At 32.9% G+C, this 26,109-nt stretch overlaps 1 protein-coding gene across 3 annotated transcripts in view; it reads right to left on the reverse strand.

The window, feature by feature from the left end:
* The window catches only part of HGF (hepatocyte growth factor), a 68,419-nt gene that overhangs the window by 27,557 nt on the left and 14,753 nt on the right, over nucleotides 1-26,109 (reverse strand). For 2 of the 3 annotated variants that reach the window (XM_016127279.2, XM_036230300.1), the window contains exons 6-9: nucleotides 23,354-23,496; nucleotides 17,358-17,478; nucleotides 15,863-15,981; nucleotides 650-824 (exon numbers count right to left, since the gene is read on the reverse strand). In XM_016127279.2, coding sequence (XP_015982765.2) covers nucleotides 650-824; nucleotides 15,863-15,981; nucleotides 17,358-17,478; nucleotides 23,354-23,496 — 558 coding nt within the window. The remainder of the gene's footprint in view (nucleotides 1-649; nucleotides 825-15,862; nucleotides 15,982-17,357; nucleotides 17,479-23,353; nucleotides 23,497-26,109) is intronic. The other variant, XM_016127280.2, reaches the window with a different exon arrangement.

Genomic DNA, 26,109 nt, shown 5'->3' on the forward strand with positions numbered 1-26,109 from the left:
GGACAATTTAAAAACACATGGCATTGTAGCTGTGTCTGTCCAACAAAAGTCAAGTGGTGAAAAAATGCAGCCACAGAGAAGGCACATACAACTAAACAACTGATATTCAAGGGTAGTTTCTTCAGCTTAATTCATTTAAACGGTCATTTTACTTCCTCATTTTTGAAAGCAAATCTAGAAACAATAGAAAACCATTTAATTTTTTAAAAAGAATTTCATTTCAAAGCTGAAAACTCATGTTTATAGAGTTGATCAATATTCATCTTGCAGGAGAAAAAACTATGTAATCTCCCCGAAAGTTAACATGAAGATTAAAAAAGGTACTAATTTAAAATTTGCCTGGTTATCATTATCATTTATTAGTTTATTACACAGACCTGCAAGGATAATGCTGTGATCAGAAACCTAGCGATGTGTTTCCCAAAACATGGTACATCAAACATCTGACTCAGAATAACATAGAATACTTGTTAAAATGCATATTTGAGATCCAAATATCAGTGTCAAGGTATCAAAATCTCTGAGTGGATCAATACTCCTAGGAAGAACAAAGTTTAAGGATCACTAACACAGAAATTAGCAAAAAGTAACTACCCAACTTCATTTCCCCCAGGGCTTACTGAAATTTATATTTGCCTAGTTTACTTACTTGCACTTGAAATTTTCAGGAGTTATGTCATGTTGATGAGGGTATTGGGAATCCCATCGCTGACATGGAATTCCATTCCAAATGGTATTGATAGTGCCTCGGTAACCTTCGCCTTGACCTTGTATGCATTCAGTTGTTTCCATAGGGACATCTGAGTCATTCACGGCACTGTGAGCTATTGGTAAAAAGAAATACAAGCTAAATAAAATCTTTTAGCCTATTGTCTACTTCCGTGAGTTCATTTGCATCTGTATTAGCAGAGTTTTGTGTCACATAAGTTTTTATGATGATTGAGTGGCATAAAAAATTTAACTTATTATTTTTGCTATCATACTCAATCTAAGGGAGTGAGTTCACCTCGTGGACTCAACTGCGAAATTCCTCTGCTTATAGAACAAAATATTTTAGCTAGGCTTTATACAGTCTAGTTTGAAAAAGCATCATCTACTAATACTTAGATGTAAAATCTCCCTATTTATTAATGTCTAAGTATTAAGTATTGCATATATGTTTTGTTAAAAAATATCTTTTCTTACATTGAAAAACATCTATGAGTAATATAGTGACCAAGTAGAAAATTAAAAGCACTCTGCTTTAAAGTTTGGTCATTAACAAATGTAAGAAAAAGAAAATCAATTTATCATTACTATCTCTATTCCAATTTTCCTTTCAAATACTAAATTCATTTGCTCATGAAAAGTTCTTAAAGGTATATACTACCTCATGTCACTATAACTTATATAAGTTGAATATATAATATTTCGAAAATAATCATGCAATTGTTTCTAAAATTAGTTTGCTTAAATACATATAAAGTTGATAATGGTAGTAACTATGATTTTCCTCCAATATAATAAACATATTCTGAGCTAGTATGTTAATATTTTCTTTTAATCAACTTGTTGACATTAAATAATAATAATAAACTTTTCCTGGGCAGGCTTATTTCTTGCTTTTTTCTTATTCCAACTGTAATACTTATCACATTTATGAAGATTGTGAAAATCTCAGTAACAAAATGAAAAGGGTAAAAAGTTAAATTTTTATCACATTGGACTCTTTCTTTTTGTCTGTAATATTTACTCTCTTAAGCAAAATATAATTCAAAACATTCTGGAGCAACTAGAATCCATATACCTTACCAATATACATGAAATGTTTATAGTTCAATAGAGTCATATCAGTGTAAACTCCCTAGTTTACAATCTAAATGGTCATTCAAGATGTCTCTGAATAAAACGCAAGTTGACACCCTCTAGAATAGCTTAAGATTTCAATAAATGTCTTTGATTCACTCATTCTAAAATTAGATGTATCATTTCTCCAAAAAAAGAGGTCAAGATTAGATATAACTTCAAAGGTTAGGAATGTCTACAAAGTGTTCCGTATTTAATAGTGTAAATGCTTTTAAAGTGGCTCTTCAATTTTATTCAAACTTATATCCTTCTTACAAATAATTACTACCTTATGTGGTTGAATACTTTATTTTATTTAATTCCATGCAAACTATATAAAGCCTGATTTGTAATTATACTATGAAGTTTTGTAAAAAAAAAAAAAAAAGGAAGATTAATTAATGACCATCCTAACCGCTGGAATATGTTGTATATGCAGATTTCCACAAATTGTCCTTTTTATAACTTTTCTTTAGCTCATTTTAAAATGTGTTTTTACTTATGTATCTAATTTAAGGGGAAAATGTGCTTCAGAATTATCCTAAATTAAAAGGAAATTCAAATGGAGATGAGAACGTGTCAAAGATTGCTCCATAAAATGGTCATTGAGAGTTGACAGCCTAGAGAATTTAGATGATTGATAGATAGATAGATAGATAGATAGATAGATAGATAGATAGATAGATATTGGTAAGACACATTGATTCAGGAAGAACAAAAAATTATTGGACTGAGAGAAATGACTTGTATAGAAAAATTTGGTACTGGTTAACCAAGTCGTTTATGATTTTAATATTACCTTAAACTCTTTGATGAAACAGAAAATAAAATGGATTTTATAGGTCTTGAGAAACTATATTTCATCAAAACCAATGCCACTAAGTTACTATATCTCTGTGACTTGAATTTGCTGTTAAATGATTTGAGGATAGTGGAAGGGGCACATCTTTAAAGGGTGATGATGCTAAAAGAGATAAAAGGTCAAGCTTGTACTGGCTCTTCATATCTAGTTATAAAACTATTATGTTGAAGAAGACAAAAACAAATGCCGCCAGGAATCCATCAATTCATCAGCTTAACATTCTAAGAAAAAACATTTTGATTCCCTCACTTCTTGGGCACAAGTTCCTGGGCAAAAATTTGTGACCTAGCTCAGGATTCAGAATCCTGACAATGGGAGAAATGTAAGAGTTAGGGCAGCCACAGCAAAATCACTTCCATTAATCTCACGAACCTCACTGCCTGTTCTTCCTGAATCAAATTGTATTACCAACATCAATATACATATTAATTATCTAGGCTATTGACTTTCAATGATCAATCTTTGACATTCTCATCCATCTGGAGTAGTTCTAATATTTTAGTTTCCTATTTACTTGTGTTGGTTTATTTGTTTATTTGTTTATTTGTTTATTTGACCATGTGGACAGTTCAAAGAAAGTTATCATCGGTGTTTGTTTAATGTAAAACACACACACACACACACACACATGCACACACACACACACATGCACACACACACACACACACACACCCAAAAAAAAGAAAGAAAAGAAAATGAAAAACGTTGGGCTTACTAGGAAACCCATCTGTCACTAGAAATCTGGTTGAAAGATTAATATTTTTAGAAGAGAAATACAGTGCAGAGTTCTTTAGAAGGCAATTAGTTCCTAAAGATGTTAGAGAATCAAAAAGTTTTAAAGCTAGTTTGGAAGGCTTGTTTTCCAGGCTCTAGTATGACTCTGGCACCATGAACATGTAACCGAAAAACCCAATATAGATGAGTCCTGATGTCAGTCAGTACCACCTGTGGCTAGATATGGGCCCAACACATGCCTCTAAGAACCTAGTTCGAGGCTCAGCCCACCAGAGATTAACGGGCCCTTCTCCTTGGACAATAGGATGATTTGCCAGATACCAACCTAAACGATGAAAAAGAATATGATATTCAGAGATGATTTGGGGTTGGCTATTATTTGAATGAAATTTCTAAATGGAGAAGCAGGTTCAGAGGGCTGGTTCCTCTACTATGTGAAGTGGCTTCTCATTGTAAAATTATGCCTGTGTTAGGATGAGAAAGCAACATGTTATGTCTATAGTGTCAATGTAAGATTAAATATCAGGTATCACTTTTAGAGTGTGTTATTAGACAAGAGTAATTGCATTTTCAAAGTAATTTTTTCATAATACCTTTTTTAAAGTGATGCTTTTGTAGAAATGACCCATGACAGTTAAAATTTGAAATAATACATAGAGCTTTAAACTCAAAAACAATTTAATTACACTGCTTTTTATAAAAAGGAAGATAATTAAAGTAAACACATATTATCATAGTTCATTCAGAAATTAATACTAGAAAAATTCGATGACTAAGCAACCACATGATCATCAGAAAATATTAACGGGAATGCTAAAATTAATAGTAGAAAATAAATATTTTCCTAACTTGAGGGTGAAGTTTTCAAATTTTAGGAGCCTTTATGACAAAGAATATTTATACTACAAAATCCTAAATCAAAGGAAAGATCGCTTATGTAAGAATATTGAGGAAAATATTTCACTGCCAATTGATGCACTAAAATTTCAGTGTCAAGTACAGAGACCTATATTGTTGGTTCTAACTTTGCGCCTTGACTACAGAGATTCCCAACAAAATTTAATTAAAGAATCTTTCAATTTTAAGTAAAAACCATAGACTCGTCATTTGACCAATTATGTTGAATAGTTTTTTCCTAAACTTTCATTAGTATATTTTAAAACCTTTGATATAATCTTACCTTAAGGAGTCACTGAATATTCATTCACTCAAAGACATTATAAGTTAAAATGGTTAAATAAAAAACAAAATTTTAGATTTGGATTAAATAACTTGGATTATTTAACAGATTCTAATTTGGAGGTAGAAAATAAAAACTTTTGAATTATAAAAATTACAGAATACAAAGAATTACTGAACATTAATAAAAATATAACATGATATAAAATAAATGTTTCCATTAGTGCTTGCTATAGATTGAATGTTTGTGTCTACCCCAAATTTATGTGTTGAAATCTTAATCCCTAATGTGATAGAATTAGGAGGTAGGGCCTTTGATAGGTGATTAGGTTATAAGGACAGAACCCTCATGAATGCGATTAATGTCCTTATGAAAGAGACATCACAGAGTTACCTAGCCCCTTCCACCACATGAGGGCACAGCAAAAAGACAGTTATCTATGAACCAGGAATCAGGCCCTCACCAGTCACCTAATCTGCTGGCACCTTGATTTTGGATTTCTCAGACTCCATAACTGTGAGAAATAAATGTCTATTGTTTATCAGCCACCCAGTCAATGGCGCTCTGTTACAGCAGTCTGAACTAAGACAGGTCTCAATATGACATAAAGAATATAAATAATAATATTATTTTTGTCTTTTATTTTGATAAGCATTCATAATTTTCAAATATATAACCTCAAACAACTTGTTGGTTTTACTTATTCTTGTGTTTTAATTCAGTGGTAATATTACTTATGATTCTAACTACAAACTAGCAGTATTCAGATAGTATTTTTTTTTTCACCTAAAAGGTACCCTCTAAAGGTGATGTATTATCTGTATTTACTCCCATTTGACATTCAACTGCCAAAAGTAACTCCATAAACAACACTACATAATTCTTGTGGCAATATATAAGAACAAATATTACTGGCAAAAAAGATATATTAATATAGATAACAAAATAGTTTTCATCAATAAATGAGTTATAATGAGACCCATGCAGCTGCTTAATAAATATTATCTGATGAAGATCATGATGAATAATTTTTCCATAAACCATTTAACTATGAGATAAATGTTTGATCTTTGTTGTCTACATACATACTTACTATCCAAACAAAATGAAATATTCTTGAACTGCAACAAAATAGACTTTTCAGCTGTCCTTTTGTATAAATATCAAAATGGTGCAAACACAAAACAAACATTTTATGCCAATTAATTTGAAAAGGGTGATTAAATGTTGTAAAAGCTATTCCTTTGGATTTTATACTTTAACACAGCATCTGATTTAAGGGAGGGATTTGAGGAGTTTCTGGTGGTCAAGCAAAGTATTAAATAGCACAAAAACATCCCCAAATATAAGCTGAAGCTGATCAAGTCTAGACAAAGCAACATCTTTTTAAAATATTGCATTCTCACATACGCAAATATTTTTTCAAGTTATGTCTACCAAGCTCACACTGAAAATACCAAAAACTCTTCTGAGAGTTTCTCACAAATAAAACCTTTGCCAGGAGTGTCAATAGTGATCAACCTTTGGAGCAAATGCAAAGATATTTATATGATCCTCAGTGGCCTATTAACAAAAGAATGTTTTTCTTTGATGATTGACACAAAGTTTTCTGTTTGGAAATATTTTAAGAAAAACAACATTGAAAAATTTTACTGTCCTGTTAGAACACGATCAAATACCATAGGTGACCTCTTGGAACATTAATTTCATTTTGCTAGTGTGGAGATGCTATGATCTGATTGCTAGGAGGAAATCTTAAGGTTTGAGTGGATTTTTTGAGAGAACGAACATTAACTGTGATGCAATTCTTTGGACAAGCATCTGTCCTCTTCTTCCCCCCCACACACAAAAATAGAGACCCGTAGAACAACGTGACTAATAATAAACCTGATTCATTTTCTCTGTGAAAGGCTAGCCAGATCACTATAGAGAGACCATAGCCCTGAAGGAGGTCCATGAATGGTAACTGAAGAATGCAAATGCTCATGTATGTTACACAGAGTCACACCCAGAGTTTCATAAGCCTTACATGGATGATGAGTAAATTCTTACATTTACATTTCCCCTACCTCACAAAAAAAATTTAGATTTCCCAGTGGTGACAAGCTATTGCTATTCTTTTGCCTATTGATAAAAGCAAGTTGCTTCACAGGTTATTAGACAAATACCTGCTTATTTAGTTTAACTCAACCCATTTCTTATTCCCAGCTATTGAAGAGTAGCTGAAATGTAGAATCTACTTTATGATGGACCCTGGAGTTTGAGAACAGCTACTCTCCTGTCAACAGACTTGTGCTCTTTGGGGCTGCAAAAGACAGGATCAAGTTCAATGTAAATTTAAAGAGCTTCTTGTTTCAAAATTGACATGGGAAAGTAGTATAAAAATGTCCAAGTGCAAACCTCAAATTGCTTGCACGTTTGTTTTCCATGTGAACCTACAATTCCTATCTGAAACTTTTCCCTGGACTTTATCCAAGTCTTTTTTTCTAGTATAAAATGCTCAAGAGACTTCAGTGAAAGGTCTTCAATTCCATACTCTTATTCCTTAGTAGATAATTTGGAAAAGACCTCCGAGTACAAGATCATTACTTTCAGAAAGGGCCGTGATAGCACTGTTTCTTCCTGACTCAGTATACAACAAGATTTTATTTCTATGAATTTCTGTTCTGGTGTGGATGAATTAATGAAATTGAGAGAAACAGTAAGCTTTCTTTATTTTCCCAACATACAAACACACACTGGTGTCTTACAATGACACCAATATACACTGGTTACTATGAGGAAGGATTCTTTTTATTTAATACTAGAGACAACAAATCTATTATTAGTCTGTTCAGGCTGCCATAAAAAAATATCACAGACTGGGTGGCTTAAAGAACAGATATGTATTTTCTCAGAATTCTGAAGGCTGAGAAGTACTAGATCAAGTTGCCAGCCAATTTGGTTCCTGGTTTGCAGATGGCCAGCTTCTCACTATGTCCTCATATTGTAGAGAGAGAGAGAAAGAGAAGGAGAGAGGGAGAGGGAAGGGGAGGAGGAGGGGGAGGGGGAGAGATTTCTCTCTTCCTTTACTTATAAGGCCACTAATCCTATCAGATTAGAGTTCCATCCTTATGACCTCACTTAACCTTAATTACCTCCTAAAAGCTCTATCTTGAAATACAGACACAATAGACATTAAGATTTTAAGTATGAATTTTTGTGGGGAAGGACACGATTCACTTTATAACAATATTTTTAATAGAAATATTAGCGAGCAAAGATTTGCCTTTAGAAATGGGGAGTTGTTCAACAAGTATAAAGTTTCAGTTATGTAAGATGAATAAGTTCTAGAGATCTAGTGTGCAACATAGTACCTACAGTTAACAATATTGCATTGTATACTAAAAATTGTTAAGAGAGTGATCTCAAGTTAAGTGTTCTTACTACAAAAAAAAAAAAAAAAAGATGGAGGGTAGGAGGAAACTTTTGGAAGTGATGGATATGTTTATTATCTTGACTGTGGAAATGGTTTCACGGGTGTATTGATATGTTCAAACCCATGAAATCATATACACTAAATATCTGAAGATTTTTTTACATTGTTTATACTTCGATAGAGTCATTAAAAATAAAATGGCTCTGGACACTTATAAATTTAAAAAATAACAAAGAAAAGTAATAGGAGGAAAAAAAATAAGGTAAAACATGAAAAGTATCATCCTTTTTGTTGGCAAAGGAAAAGCCATCAAAACAATCAACAACGGTAGAACAAAAATCAGCCAGGGAAGCATGAAAACTGAGGATGAGTTAAGGCAGCAGTTCCCAACCTTTTTGGCACCGGGGACCGATGTTCCTATGAGAATCTAATGCCTGATGATCTGAGGTAGAGCTAAGGCAGTGATAGGTAGGCTATCACTGGGGAGCGGCTGCAAATACAGATGAAACTTTGCTGGCTCCACCTGCTGCTCACCTCCTGCTGTGTGGCCCAGTTCCTAACAGGCCACAGACTGGTACTGGTCTATGGCCTTGGGGCGGGGGGAGTTGGGGATCCCTGATTACAGTAAGAGGGAAAAGGAATGAAGTAAATATTCCTAGTAGGCAATGTTTGATAAAAGCCAGGTTTTCATATAAACATCTAGAAGCTTATGGAAACTACCATAAGTGTGGGAACGTAACATTCACTCATTTAACAAATATTTGTGGGCCTTTTGTCGTGTGCAAGACAATGTGTTAAGCACTTTGGAATACATAAGAGTCATAGTTCTGCTCTGTTGGAGCTTACAAATTTTCATAGAGCTATTAACGAAATAATTTCAAAAATAAATGTAAAAAAAAAACCCTAGGTTCTCAGAAGTACATGGAAGGAGAGGCTAATGGTACTATAAATATGTAATAAGGAATTTGACCAAGTCAGAGAAGTTGAATAAAAAAATGATAACTGGGGAAATGATAACTGAGTTGAAATCTGAACAATAAGTAACTGTCAACTTCATGAGGCAGGAAGAGAAAGTTTTTAAAGGCAGAGGAGATGGCAAGTGTGAAGAAACTATAATGAGAATATGTAAAATAATGAGTTAAAGGAAGGAAATTGTTCTGGATGGAACAGAGAGCCTGGAGAGGAATGTGGTAGTTAGTATATGAGGTTAGAGATACGGGCGTGGAGTAAAAGACGTTTTTGTTTTTTGTTTTTATCTTTGTCCTATGATCAAAGGAAATCATTGAAGGGTTTTTAACTGTTATGTTTGCATGTCTGTGTGTATTTGTGTGTGTGGTATATGCTAGGGATGGGGAATTATATACTCAGATTTTTAAAAATATTCTATTTGTAATGTGGAGAAGAGATTGGAGGACCAAACTAGTGAATATGTATACAACTCCAATCGGAAGGTCATTCAAATAGTCAAGATGAAAAATAATCCTCTCTTGGAAAAAGGAAACAGTGATGGGGTACAATGGCCAGACTTGAGAGGTACATAGAAGATAAAACTGAAAGGTCTTGATGGTTCAAATGTTAGGAGTAAAGGAAAGGGCATGTCTAGAATTATTCTAGGTTTTTGGAATTTAAACTATAAATGATGATACTCATTATGCAAAAGAAAGCTTAAAACAAATTAGACCATATGACACCGTAAAGAAAACCAGAGATAAAAATAATAAATAATATAAGAAATTCCAACCAGGTGAATTAGTTTTGAGAGGTGGGGTACAATTGCAGCAGCAATAGGTGTATCCTAGTTAGTATATTCTAACGAGACTACATTAGCCATACATGTCTGACATGTAGCAAAAAAAAAAAAAAAAAAAAAGTTGTTTTAGAAGGGACATCTGGGGTTCTGGAGATTATTTCAGGGATTAGGAGATCAAAACTATTCTCATAACAATGCTAAGTCATCCTTTGTCCTTTATACAGTGGAACTTTCAGATGCACTTGATGTATGATATCCCAAAACACTGAAGGCAGAAGCAAAGAAGAGGCACTCAGTTGTCTTTTAATTAAGCTGACATTAAAGAAATTTGCAAAAACATCTGAATTTGCAAAAAAATTAAAACAATGCCAACATTTTCCCTATTTTTCTGAAAAAAGTTATTTTTCATTTAAAACATGTTATATTTATTAATATCCAATAAATTTTTAGTGAATTAATACATTTCTAAAATTTATGTTTTAATTTTCAATACCATAAATATTGAGTCATATAACCCACATGACAATTTTTGACTCTTAATAATCTTAAAGACTGTAAAGGTAACTGCAGCCCAATAAGTTTGTGAACAACTGATTTAAATAATTAATGAGATTTCCTAAGGGACATCAACCGCAACATAGTTTTTCGACTGTCAGATAGCTGTTAAAGTTCACTCTATAAAAAAAAACAATTAGTCCCAACAAATATTAATATTTCTTATTGAAAAGCAGTGGGCTAATCTGGAACAAACTGTTTTTCAGAATATGAAGTTATTATAGGGGAAAACCATAGGAAAGACAGTACTTCATTTAGGCACTATATTGAACTTCCAAACTTGTTATGTTTGCAATGTCTTAAAATTCCATATACCTAGGAGTCTGTTAAAAGTTATATAGCAACAATATAGATGGGGTGCTGCCATTTGGGTCCATGATACCTCTGGAGGAATGTGGTGTGAAGGAAGACTGAGAAAGCCTGTCCTGGAACACCCTGGCACACATTCGTCAGGTGATAAGTAACATTCATCCTTCACTTTCAGTAATACACTGATCATAAGATTAGAAGGTTAGAAGCAAACTGACAAGAAGAAATTTGTGGCTGAGTCAGCTTTTTAACAAATGAAAGAAACAGAGCAGTTTTCAAAACCTTGGCTCAGAAAGGTGCGAATATCCTAATGGCATGGCAATGTCAGCTTTCACTTTACTAGTTCCTGACAAAGCTCTGAAATTTCAATTTTATTTTAGGCTTTGGTCTGTTGGTTTTCTTTCTTCCTTTTTTTTACTTCTATGTCCTCAGCATCAAAAAAGGCATTTGACATATAAGAGCTACTCGGCAAATATTTATTTAATCCTATAGAAAAGGGACTAACCCTCTTTGTGTTCTTTGTGTGCTCCCTAGGATTGCTGCTCTGCCCAAAGCTTTTACTACTATTAGTAGTTACTTACGACTTTACATGACCTTCAGAGAGGGCTGAGCTATGAGCTAAGAGCACATATATCAATATAAGCAGACCTAAATATATTATTTTTCTCCTCAAATATAACTCTCTTAATATGCATCATCCACTCAACAACATAGAAAATATTTTAGACTTTTCTCTTGCCCTATCTTATTTCCCACTACATCCATTTTCTCATTATATCCTGACACTCTACCTTTTTAATATTGTTCACATCCTTCCTCACTCTGTTATTCTCACAGCATACTGCCTTACTTCAGTCTTTTTATTTCCTACTGGCCTGGTAAAATCAGATCTTATCAGACCCACCTGACTCCTTCCTCAGCCCTCTCCATGCCAATTACTCGGAGTATATAGTAATTCTTCCAGATCAGTGGTCTTCAAATGTTGGCTTTTTTGTTTTTGTTTTTTGTTTTTTTCTCCTGTTACTAAAAGAATTTTGAAAAATTATTTATATTCCTCTCATGTTTTTAAGTTGACCTCTACACTCTTTATGACAATTTTAAATAGTTGCAAAAGATGTCATTTCTAGCAATTTTAACTATTAACATTTTTTAAACAAAAATGTTATGTCATTTTTTAAAATGGACTTAATACACTATAAATATCATAATGATTTGACACATACCTGTTTCTGGATAAAATATACATTCTTAAGTCCTTTTTCTCCTTGAATCATTTTTCCGTTCCACTTTACCCACAAAATGTTATGCTACTGTAATGTATTTTATTTTATATTGAAGAGTCTTTTATTTCTGACCTCAACATATTTTTCTGAAAGATTTTTGTATACTGAAATTAATTTTTTAAGTTTCTGGTGACCACAAAAATCTGAGATAAATGCACACATGCACACACAAACACAAACAGACATGTGTATATGTACATATATATACATTCCGAGTAGAGTTATATGATTATAGGTAGTACATAAATGATAAACAACACGTATAGTATTTACAAAGGTCTGTTTGTATAGTGTCCCCAAGATTTTTACACCTCAGTACAATACATCGCATTAAAATTCAGGAAAGATGGCCAGTCTTCCTTTGTTCAGTGAAGCAGTGGCTGTGAATGGAAAGGTAGGATGTTGAACTTGACTGACTCCTTATGCAAATGTGCATCTCAAGCAGAAGACTTTCAGAAAGAATTCACATGAAAGTAGAAGAGGTGGAATTTGAGTCCTTTAAGCTATCCATGCCCACAGACCTTTAGGAGAGTCATTTTGTTTCCCCAGGTTTCATGGACAACAAATCAGATAAGACCACTCTCCAGGCTTAATTTTTCAGTGTTTCCCGCAGAAACTGGATGGGCCACTTTGGGATCCTACTTGATCTGCCTTACATCACTCTTACCTTTTTCATCTTTTACTTCTCTGTTTTCAGCCCATCCTTACCCATATCAACCTGATTACCAGATATTGAATACTGCATTGTTGTTCCATCCATCCATTCCTTTACATACCATTCCTCACTGGCTTAATCACAGCCATTTTGTAGAACTAAAATAAGGATTATTGAAGATTGAAAACACCTTTCTGTAGATGTGAAATAAATGGTGGTAATTATTTTAATAAAGGTATAATATAGTGAAACAAGAGTTTAAAAATCCCACTTCAGCTTTAGAGAGGCTATGTGACATAATCAACTTAATTTTTTTCTTTAAACATATTGAAAACTCAGAATGAATTCAAGTAGTCAGGAATTATAGATAACCAGAAAGCTTGCCAATAGATCAAATGATACAAATAAAAAGTGATAATCAATGTTCTGGTATAACCAATGCATGTAAATATATATGTGGTATGTAGAATACAATTATGACCCCCAGGACTTCCACCCACTCATGTACATTCTGTATAACTCCATCCCCTTGTGAATATGATGGGAGAGCTACTCCTATGGTTAGTTTATTAGCTTATATTAGCTTCACAAAAGTGAAGAGATTTTGAAGATGTAAGTTAAGTCCCTAATCAGTTGACTTTAAGCTAATTAAAGGAAGATTACCCTAGGTGAGCCTGACCTAATCAAGTGAGCTCTTTAAAAGAGGATGTAGAGGTCAGAAGCTCAAGTAATAGAAAGCTATCCTGTTGGCCTTGAAGAAGTAAACTGGCATATTGTGGAGAGGGTCATGTATTAGAAAACACCAGGAATTCTCTAGAAGCTGAGGACTTCAGCAATACAACCACAAGAAACTGAATTTTGGCAATAACCAGTGAATTTGGAATCAGACCCTGAGTCTTGGATGAGACACTAGATCTGGCAGGCAACTGGATCATAGCCTTGCAAGATCCTAAGCAGATAACCCACCTGAGCTATGCCTGGACTACTGACCAACAGAAACTATGAGATAATAAATGTGTATTTTTTAAGCTACTAAATTTTTGGTAATTTGTTATCCTGCAGTAGAAAACTAATATACAATTGAAACCACCACTAAATTTCTTGATTTTAACATTATATTCTTTATTATATATAAAAGCCAAAGTATTTGGAAGAATATTCATAAAACATTATTTTATACTTTCCACAAATCCAATGTAAACTTTCATTCAAAACAGTATAGTCTCTATAAATAATTTTACAAACTAAAGGCTTCCTTATGATAAATTATTTCTAAAATGTCCCCAAAGCTGAGAAGATAATTTTAGTCTTAACTGTATAAGTTTGGCTCAGAAGTTCTGTCATCATTTGCTTAGAATTAATATGCTATAAAGACCACTCTTTTTTTAACGAAGCCATAAGAATTATTATGTTACTTTTGAATAAATAATTGATTCTTTCTTGGACAGAAAAGAAGAAAATCTAGTAGTTAGGAAGTATTATATTCATTCTATTTCTTTCCTCTCCCAATGTCTTTTAAAAATAACCAAAGATTGGTTGGAAAATGAAGAGGAGGACTACACTTGGATATTTTCAGTGTATGTGTGCCAGTTGAGGAGTGGATGTGCAGGTGAGTATTTGTATGTGTGTGTGTATTTATACTGATCTTATCCAGAGACAATTTATAAGAAAACCTAACACAAATACAGACACACACATGAAGGAAAACAGTTGGCTTATTGTACCTGAATGGTCAGGAATACTGGAAAGATTAATAAGGTTTGAAAAGTCAACAAGTGAAACTAATTCAATCTATAGAGAGAAACACTGTCACAGGAGTCATCTTTTAAAGGACCGATCAGATGATTCAATTTCCTTGGAACATTGTGTTCACATTGAGAGCCTTCCAGATTCTGCGTTATTTCACATATGCCAGACATATCCCCTTTCTGTGGGCTTTATTTGAGCTGTCCAAAACACTTCCTTTTATTAGCAGGTCTAAGTGGAGAGAGATTCACCGTGGCAGTATTATTCAGTGGATAACACTGAATTAAGTTTGTTCAAAGGAATATCCCCATCCTGCTGTTGTAGGGAAATAAGCAAATACATGTCTCTATCCTCATAATTGTATAGTTATCGGTCTGGGTGCTGGTACCTGATTGGTATCTAGATTATATACCTTTCTCTCTCTCTCTCTCCCTGTCTCTAGAAAAAGGTATTTTATATATATATATATATATATATATATATATATATATATATAATCTTTCTATTATCGAGCCAATTTATAACATTATTACTAAATTTATACAATTCTTTTGATCTTAAACATTTAGGATTTTCTCTCTCCCTGTCTCTAGAAAAAGATATTATATGTGTGTGTATATATAGATATGTATATCTATATATACATTTATATATAATCTTTCTATTATCAAGCCAATTTATAACATTATTACTAAATTTATGCAATTCCACTGATCTTAAACATTTTAGGATTCAGTTGAAAAAATAAGATCTGTACTCACAGAAAAAAAAAAAAGCATGTCTGTATCTAATTATCATCCAATAGTATTATTTCAGAGAAGAGTAAAAATGTGTGAGTTAATCATGGAGAAGAGGACCAAGTATACAGATTTAAAGGGATACCACAAAGCAACTGAGAAAATTAGCTTTGTATCATAAATTCAGGTGAGTAGAGTACAGGATGGTATATAGAAAAGGACTGTAACACTGCTAAAGGACAAGTTGAAACAGAATGCTGGCTGTGGACAAAGACACCCACAGAGGTGCAGATCAGCTACTAGGAGTTAGAGATGTCTGTAAGAATCTTTTACTAGACATATTATTCTTCATTGCAGCCTCTATCATTCACCAGAAGAGGTTCACAGTTGATAGCTCATGTGATGTCTGGGGAGAAAAGGCAGGGGAAGGATATAGGATTGGAAAGTAAGCATCTAAGGTCCTAGCTTTTACAGCACTATTGTCATTATGATACTGTGTATAACCTCTGACCTTTTTCTCTTTCTGTGGATTTCTTTTCTTTTACTCGATAACATGAGAAAGTGTAGGCCTTTGCAACAGATATAACTGTTTTGTGTGTATGTGTGCACTTGTGTATTTCTCTCAAAATAATGGCTCTCTAAAAATTCAAAAGTTTGGATAGGATTATGTAACATACTTTTAAAATATTAAAACTTATACACATTAAAGCATCAAATAAAATAGTTGTTAACCTGTCTCACTAATAATCGCCTGCTTAGATCCAGTCTGTTAGAGGAAAAGGAAGCAATAAATTTGACCCTAACTTACCACACATTTTAATTGCACAGTACTCCCACAGGGTGTCAGGGTCAAGAGTATAGCACCATGGCCTCGGCTTGCCATCAGGATTGCGGCAATAATTATCATCAAAGCCCTTGTCGGGATATCTGCAAACCACACCAAGAAAAGTGTCACGTAAATCTGCCTGGAAACACCAACCAGCCATCAGCTCACAAAATAATGTTTGACGTAGGTTGGAAACTACTAGCTAAGGAAAAATTAGATTCTCTGTGGTTTGTCCTACAAAGACTGCTAATCATTGACTATTGAATCTATTAATTTACATATTCTACCAAGTATAGAGTACATGCATCTGTTAAAGAATTAGATCAATTTGGTACTTGTCCACCAATTGAGGTCTCAAACTTAAGCCCCCTTTCTCAAAGCTCAATTAAGGACAGTACTTAAACATGACCTCATATAAAATGCTCATTAAGAAAACAAGTCCTCTTCTACGGAAAGCTTAAATTTTAAACTGAAAGTTAGGTTTCAATAGCTCTGTTACTAATGATAGCTCAATTTTGGAACAGAGTCTTTCTAGGTGATGCCCTCACCTCCACCAGATTAAGAGACAAACTCCGCCACACCACTTTCTCTAAAGTTTCATCCCTTTAACAGGGGCCTGAAACAGCAACTTGACTTTAATCGTTACCATGTTCCTTCTGTTCTCACTTGAAAGACTAGAGATGCACTTAAAAATAAAGCAGAGTTATAATTTCATTTAGAAGAGCAATAAACAAAAAGAGAAAGAAAAAACATTTCAGCAATATCCAAACAAAAGTAGGGATAGAGTTTCCTCTGGAATTATTTGTATTTTTATTCTTTATAATAAAAATAAGAATTCTTTTTCAACTAAAATATTTCATGTGAAATGAAAGGGCCAAAATAGACTTTATTTTTTTTTTAACCACTTAAGCTCAAAACCTACTTCTGAGGAAAAATTAGACCTGGTCACTTGACTTCTCCAGATTGGCAATCTCAAAACACACCAGGATAAAGTAGCCAAAGAATTGATTGCTCTACCTTTTATTATTTTCTATGTGCATGACCTCTGTCATGTTGTCACATATGTGAGCCTATTTTACTCAAGTCACTGAAGATGTGGCTCTAGAAGGAAACTGGCTTGCATTTAGCAATAATGTCTCCCCCCACAGCTCATGTCAAAGTGGTCATTAGTGAATGGACAGAGCGCTGTATTTTTTCTGCTACGGAAGAGAAAGAGAAAGCTTCTGTTAGTGCTTCCCTTCCGCATCCCACTGATGCTCCTATGTTCAAGACTGACCTGATTTCTGGAAATCTTAATCTCGTCAGCCAAGACCAGGTGGGAGTGTAGCCATCGTTCTTATATACCTTATCATAAATCCCTTTGCCTAAGACTTTCCGGAAAACATCATATAAAGATCATTTCTATGGCAGGTTTTCATGGAGCAAATAACAGTTTATAAAAAAGAATCATTGGAAACATGGTTTGGTGGTATTTTACCTTTCTGGCAAGAACTTGTGCCGATGCGGCGTCTGCTGATCCCAGCGCTGACAAATCTTGCCTGATTCTGTATGATCCATGGGACCTCGATAACTTTCCCCATTGCAGGTCATGCATTCAACTGATAAAATTAAAGTATGACATGTTAATTGTTTCTGACATAAAAATCAATAACACCATTGCTCTATTTAAAGAACAGTAAATCACCTGTTTAGCAAAGAGATTTTTAGAACATCTTATATATCATTTTAACTTTAAATTAGGATCTAATATGCATAAAGAGTGATATAAAATACTTTTTACAGAACTCTTCATATATTTGAAATGGATTTTTGTACTTAATGTCATACAGATTTACCATAGGGCCAGAATGCTACCTTTCTAAAATTTCAGTAACTGTCCAAAAGGTACCCAGAAACTAGATACATAAGATAGACCCTGGAGGATTTTCCCTTTGTTGGTCTACACTGTTAGTACAACGTTTCTCTCTCAACTTAACCTCCAATCACATACACAGAAAATACACTATTTAAAATGAGTACACATCAATGCTAAAATCAAGACAGGTAGATTGGAGAAACCAGATTTGGATAGAAATCTGGTACTATTCAAAGAACACAGATATTTTAAAAGACCATATTACAGCTCCTTTCTCTTAGTGAACATCTATGTTGAATAACTGGGCAGGCTTACATTCTTATCTAGTTTAGGATAGAAGTTGACCTAATATTGAACTCCTTGTATTCATTCACTGCTTTTAAATGTATAAGCTGATCTAATTATGCAGGATCTTACTGATGATTTTGTGTGGTTAATTAATAGTTCTCTTCTGGCTTGCCTCATGTCCCACTGAAAACTCTGAATCACATTGACTAGCTGAAAAAAAAAAAAAGACTTCTCAAATGGACAGGTTGATTTGTAGCACAGCAAACATTCTGTGGAATAAATCATTGCTTGGCTTTCCTACAAATCAGGCAAACTTCCCCAAACACATCATTTGTATCTTGTGATTACTGATCATCTAACTTTAGCTGAAAGGGAACAAAGATATCAATGTTTAGTTTTATCTACCAGGATCTAGCCTAATGAGGATTTGTAATAATTTGGGTTATAATATTAAAATAATCACTTTTGAAACTTTGATTTTTATAATCTAATAGGACATTAACTATTAACTTTCTGAAACATGAGACCATTTGGCTTGATCCATTCACTTTTTTTCATGTAGGATCATGTAGGAACTAAGACAAGGGTCCAATTCAGCTTCCTATCATTTGATACTGAGATTCTCCAGACTATAGCCAGTAAGCACTGAATTATAAATGAGAAGGGTTCAAGAGTATATTGATAAAGGTTCTGTTTGGCCAAGGTCATTTCTACATAGAAATGCTCAATGTAGGTTATGCATCATCACATTTCAGCTTTCCATTTGAATGAGGTACAGATTTATTTAGTACTCTTCTTTAAAGACTGCAAGTTTTAATATCCTTGCAGAAAATAGTGTGACATTTATCATTGTTGTATGTTCCTTTGTAGTGAATGAAAAAAATCCTATGGTCATATATGAGAGATAAGTAATCTCATATACAATTTCTAACCTCATATGGTACTCAGGAATTAGAATATACTTATTTTTACCTCCTTTAGCAAATGCAGTTTATAAGAGTATATCCCTTTCTAATGGGAGTGAATAAAATTATTTTCTAGAAAACTACTAAGGGATTATTATTAAACATTTTTCTGGACTTTAGAATTTAAAATTTTCTTTTGACCACTTTCCAAAAATGATTGTTGTAGACCAATGCTTCTCCAAACTTTAATGTGAATAAAAAGTCATTTTGAAATTTTGTTAAAGGGCAAATTCTGATCCAGGGGATAGGGGTTGGGGCATTAATAATAAGCTCCCAGGGGATACCGATGGTTCTGGTCCTTGGACCTCATGTTGATAGCAAGCTTGTAGATAACTTGTTCTATTCTAAAAGTTCTAAGTGTTTGGCAGTATGGCTTTTTGGAAGAGAAGATATTTTATGTAGTCCTTGAAAGGTGGATGAAATTTGGATAAGCTATAGAAGGACAAAATATCATAAAATGGTGCAGAAACATGAATTAGTATATTATGTTTATAGTAAAGGCATAATTATGGAAGAAGTTACAGACCTAGAAATATTTTTGAAAATAATAAAAGTTAGCAAGAATGATGTTAGTTCTTTGTAGGCAAAGAAAGTTGTTGTTGGGCTGAGATTCAAATGTATTCTGCGATAGAACTGAGATGCTAAATATATTATAGTTACATATTCTTTGATTATTCAGCACTTTTAATATATAAGAAATCATTTGATCTTTGCAGTGAGGGAAGAAAAGAGTTCACAAAAGTTTTAAGGGACTTACCTAAAACAGAAAATGTCAAACCCGTGCCTGGAACACAGGTCTCCTGACCCACAGTCCAGTGTTCTTTCCATTCTCCCTAATTGCCTTTTTGCCTTTCATAATGTTCTCCTTATATATTCATACTTTATGATAGAGTAATAGCAATAATTTTAGAAAGTCAATCTCCCTGACTTTTTCTACATTTTCCCAATTACCCTTTGCCTTCTTGTATACAACAACAGGTGGCTCTCCTATTGGATTTTCACCTATCGAAGGATGTGGAAAAGGAGGCCATGGGAAAGCCAATAGATTGGCCATCTTATCCAAGGCTAAAAAGTTTGTTATTTTTCCAGAGCACCAAACCATCACGTTGTTCATAAAAATTACCTCAAGAAAGCCAAATTTTAAACTCACAATCACTTTTCAAACTTCCAGAATTCTAAAAATCTTCTTAGTTTTCCCAACTCAAAGTTAAAGCAGTACAGGTAGAAAGCAAGCCTATCCACTCAAGGAATCAGGTGAAATCGTGATCTATGAAACAGTATAAGAGGGTAAAGATTGGCCCTCGTGCTCTATTTACTTCTGGCTATTTACTTCTACTATTGCAGCCAATGTATTATTCAACCCTTCTAGCTAGTTCTTCCCTTAAAAACAAAAATAAACAAACAAACAAAAGAGTAAAATATTGTCCCAAGTTATATAAACTCAAACTAAATACATGTTTCTATTCATAAGTAGAATAATTTTTTCTAAATATAGTTCTTACTTAAATGGTATTGGAAAACTACAAAAACTATACATAAATTAGAATTAATATAAAATATTTCTCATTGTACTAACCAACTGATTCAAGTATCTCTCAGAAAAATCCAATCTGGTGATCACTTCAGAAAAATTGAAATATGGATAGTCTCACAAATCCACATTTTTACATAATAGTTTTATTTATCTTTGTTTTAAAAAGTCATTCTCCACACAGAGACTGGAATTACACACATAAGCTTTGGCAGTATGATTTAGTATATTAAGTATAAGGTATTAAGAAATGATTATGGTTTAATAAAATGTATTTATTTGAATATTTGACAACCATTAAAAAGATATATGTTCCGATGACTAATGATGGCTTTATTTTAAATCTCAAGAAAATGTTAATACAAGAAATTGGATTTTATATACCTCAGTTTTCTACAACCTTTCAAACATCAACGTCCTCTTTTCTTTACATAATTATACAAGATTTTAAGTAAGATAAAAGTACTCATTTTTGGAAGATTTCATATATTTCAAAAGTTTAAATTATAAGAAAAATGTTATTCATTGGACATTAGATATCTATCTTTTATGAACCAAACTTTCAGACAAATTTCAGATGATTATTTAGCCAGGAGTTTAACTATTACAAATATTTCAAAAATGTATACTGTTCTACACATTTTTTTCACATGAACAGTTCAAAATTTCACCACAGATATTTTTCTTGCTTAATTTTAAGTATATAAAATGATTTGATCATTACTACATCATTGGTAATGATGTAACCTTTAAAACTTGGCATTTAATAAATTAATATCCATAGATAAAAATAGCTCACCCATTATACTATTTAATCATTCTGAAATTTGAGGTTTCTCATTCATATTTGTATTTCAATTCGACTTTACATCATATGTAGATTATTTTGTATATTTTATATTATTTTATAAATAGCTCTGTTTTTCTTTATTAATGCATTGACAATGCTCTTATTTTAGATCCTTTTCATTTAAATCTTGGTAAAACATTGTTTACTATAGAGTGAATTTAAATATTACAGCTCAATTCATACCCCTTGAAATATGCTTAGCCTATAGGGCAGGAAGTGGTTCACTTCTCTCACAGGAGGGTTATTCTACTACTGTCAGATGTCTAATTGTTTCGAGAAAAAGCAAATCTGCAAACATTAGTGCCACAGTGACCAATAGCATCATGTACCATTAATACCAGTGAGTAATGCCCTTTCCCAAGGAGGATGCAATGATCTCAAATGAGTAAAGGATATTAGAGATGTATAACCTAATGAGATAAAAATAACTGGAAATAGAACTTTTACAATTACTTCTTTTCTAGCATTTATTCTACATTGCCTGCCAGTCCAGATATATGCCAGTGTATTTTAATGAAGGTTCTTCTTTTAAACCAGGGGATGAAAAATCACATTCTTACATGCACTAGGCAGGTAACATAAAATGCTAAGCTGTCTAAAGTTTGACCCTTGAAAATGCTTTCCAAGGTCAAAGCAAAACCAGTAACAAAACTCCTTGTAATAACTTTCAACTTCTGAAAACTGTGGTAATGGAGAGTTCCCGAAAAGTAGGTTATTTTCATCCATGTGTAAATTTAAGACAAACATTAATTACAGACTTATTCATACAAAACAGACTTGTTCATAACGTTATCACAGATCAGTTTATTATTTTTAAGAGAAAAGAAAACAATGAAGAAGTTATAGTGAACAGAATATGATATGGAATGGAAAGTAAGAATTTACAAACAGAAATGGAACTGGCTCTAGCACATAAAGTCAAAAATTTTAAATGAACTAACAACAGAAAATAAATTCACCTTCTCCATGACAATTAGCTAACAATGGTCTTTTATGTGTTAAATAATCAACCTGATATTAAAGAATATTTATTAAAAATTTTTTTGAAAAAATTTGGTTAATAACAAACATAAGATATCTTACTATAAAAATTGGACAGCATTTCTGCAGACCCCCATCCCCAGGTACTTCAAAATTCTGCTAAATTTTATCAGAGCTTTATCCATGTTTCATTTGGATTTTCAGAACTTTAGTTTCTGACAGAACTAAAAAGCTAGCTATTTGGGTAGCCAGGTAACTAAGAAAAAATGAAACCACATACAATGCTGAAATGGTTACTCTTCCTTCTTGTCAGTCATTAAGTTTTCCACTGCAAAAGTAAGGATAGTGACCTCTTAAGCTGTAACAGGAAGTAACAACATAGACATGGATTTAGGTTGTCTATCATCGAGACAGTTTAGGATTCCCTGTTTTGATCTCTTCAGACACTATCCTGAATGGTGCTCCAGTCTATGTATCAAATTTGGTTCTAGTCACATTTAGCCAAAAGGCACACAGGGATATCAAATTCCAGTGACTTGCTTCCAGATTTTCTTCGGGTCCATATACCCTTGCCACCCCACTTTGGAGTAGATTTGACAAAATTTCTGTGGAAGCAGGAGCTGGATGAATAGAGAATTAGTTTGACTCAGAAAGGGCAAAGTTTCATTTGGCTCTTTTCAGGTGATATATGAAAACAGATTTTGAGGTATGTGAGCTCAACACAGTAAATGAAGAAGCCCAAACTTTTATTCTCCCCAGGAGGATGCCTCAGGCTCTGTTGAAACTCAGACTGATAACTCGCTCCACTATTCTGCATTAATCTAGTGATATTCAGGTTTTAGAACTTTGTGTAAAATGCTCAACTAATTATCTATAGTTGCATTTGAATGAACAACATATTTATTTATTGTGATTCGATTCATTTCTGTTAACCTTTAATGCGAGTTGCAGTTCTACACAAGGGAGGAGCAGAGGGCCCCACACGGCATTCAGGTTCATTTACCTTCTGAACACTGAGGAATGTCACAGACTTCGTAGCGTACCTCTGGATTGCTTGTGAAACACCAAGGTCCCCCTTCTTCCCCTCGAGGATTTCGACAGTAGTTTTCCTGTAGGTCTTTACCCCGATAGCTCGAAGGCAAAAAGCTAGTTTTAAAATGATAATCATTACAGTATAAGCGCATGCAACTTTAATTTTGGCCTATTGATTTTACTAATTAGGGGGTAAATTTTTCCTGAAAGTAAAGAAATCCTTTATTCTAACTCGGACTTCCATATATATTAACTTGAGTTGCCATTTCCATCCATTTTTAAAACATTTAGATTTTATAAACATTTACCTAACTGAATTCCCATTTTAATGCCATTAAGAAGATTCTTCTCTGGTTTTCTAAGAGCCAATCATTCGAGAACCTAACTGACATTGTTTCAACCACAATTTCAAAGTTTCTCGCAGAGGCAGCAAGTGATTTAGCAAGGCCACTTAAGAGAGAATAGCTCCTCTATTTTCTGCATAATTGAGAAACAAATTGATGAAGTAATCCAAACAAAGGGTCTAGAATCAAATTAAACCTGGATTCAAATTTCAGCTCTCTTGCTTACTAACTGGAAACCAAACAGGTAATTTAGCCTCTCTCAGCCTGTTAGCTTACCTGTACACTGAGTATAACGATAATTTATAACAGCTTATATCTTATACGATTGTTTTGAGAAGTTGTAAGAGATGGCAGAGTAACAGACAGTTAATAAATGCTACCTATTACTAAGCACACATCACTTAGTAGTCTCTACTTTGTCATAGTGAAAAACAGAATTGCTATTCTCTTCAAAAATTTTTGTAATTTTCACTGTGACTGAGATGATGCTTTTAGGTTTAGTTCATAATATTTAGACATTGGATCCAGAACTGCAACACACAATCTTCATTTAAAATTTCTAATGCCCTAGTCAGTTTTGTTACCAGCATAAAGTGTTGTAACACAGTATAAGAGAAATCCGAAGCCCTTTTTATTCTTTTGTACTGCTTGTGACATTGGCCTCAATGATACTGCATTTGTCTGCTATATGGCACACAAAAAAGTCATGAATAAAGAATATGCATCTATATGTTACACTAGTAAACACTGTTTGAAAAATCTGGTTACATTTTCAATATTAAGTTTAATTTTTGTTATAAAACTTTATTTTTACTTTTACTGATCTCTGAGTTTTAAATGGTACTTAAAGTCCAAGAATTTTAGTCTCTCAGTAAATACCATTCAAAGGTGTCCCCTATCCATTAAAGCTTGTAATCAAAAAATAATTTTTTTGTTATGTCGTGACACAAAATGAATATAGACATGCATTAAGTACCAAGTACCAAGCAATATTTTGCAATGAAATTCCTTCATTTAGATATGAAATATACAAGAGTTAAGCCCTAAGAAATTATAAGTTATTGGTTAAAAGAGTGTTCCAAGAGACTTACTATTAAGCATTTTCAAGGCACCTATTAAGTACTATAAGTGTTATTAAACCCCAAACTATCTTCAGATAAAAAGTTTATAGCCTTACTTCACTAACATTCTAAATATGGGAAACAAAAATTAGACATTAGGCCATATGATTGACAAAAATTATAATACAATTAAAAAGCTCATCATGATTTCACAATTCCTAACAGTTTTAATATTCAAAGGAAAAAGAAGTCATCTTTCATCTTCATCTTAGCCCCACTATTCCATAATAATTTAGGACATCTTTTGTTTGCACTTTTGCTTTAAATTAATTTTCTTTCATTTCTGTCAGTTTTCCAACTTTTCATAGTAAATTTATAATGAAATGCTAATTTTTCCTGATAGAATAAAAATTAATTTTGCTTTACTTTTTCATAAAGAATATATTAATCAAATTTACCTAAGAAAATTCTTATATAACTATATTTTGTGAAAAAAAACAGCATAGTAGAGTAATAATAATAATTTATTAATAATCACAAAAGAAACTAATCACTTAATCACTTAAGAAACTAAATGGATTTAGCATATATTAAATGCACACATATATATCTACTGTTTTAAGGAAGATTTTTATTCTAAGTGCACACACACACACACACACACACACACATATACCTTTCCAGTGGATTTGTAAAGCCAAAAAGATCTGTGAAGAGGTAGTGAATGAATCAGTCAACGGTTTAGTAGGAAAAACACAAGTTGGAAGAAAGAGAGATAAAGTAGAAACCAAACTAAGATATGACTGAAAGATGAATAAACTTTTCTCATTGGAGTTAATAAAATGAGAAATGAGGAGAAAAGATACGCTTCTTTTCACAATTCTATATTAATGCACATCAAATTCCTCTTTAGGGCATTCAAGGTAAAGAACATTTTATCTTTATTCTTTGACATATATGACTTTTATCCAGATTAACTGGTTTTCCTTTGTGTTCTGAAGTGTTTAGGCTTTTTTTTTTTTAGTATCTTATACTTGACTAAGTATGAAGTTTAGCCCTACTCTTTTCATTTATATTCATTTAACAAATGTTTATGAGAACATGTTACACCCAAGCCATAGATTCTGTAATAAACTTGTATTCATATACATACTAGTTTTGGTTTGTCCTTGTTAGCAAGACTTTAAGAGAGATAAGTGAAGAAATATTTAAAATTGAGTTATATCCAAATGTACCTTGAGATATAAATTAGATCTTCTGGGTGCTAGCCACATTTCCTTTTCTTTTAATATAAACTGTGTTCATAGAAAACTTGATCTATT

Source organism: Rousettus aegyptiacus, unplaced genomic scaffold (assembly GCF_014176215.1).
Source record: "Rousettus aegyptiacus isolate mRouAeg1 unplaced genomic scaffold, mRouAeg1.p scaffold_m13_p_13, whole genome shotgun sequence".
NCBI lineage: Eukaryota > Metazoa > Chordata > Mammalia > Chiroptera > Pteropodidae > Rousettus > Rousettus aegyptiacus.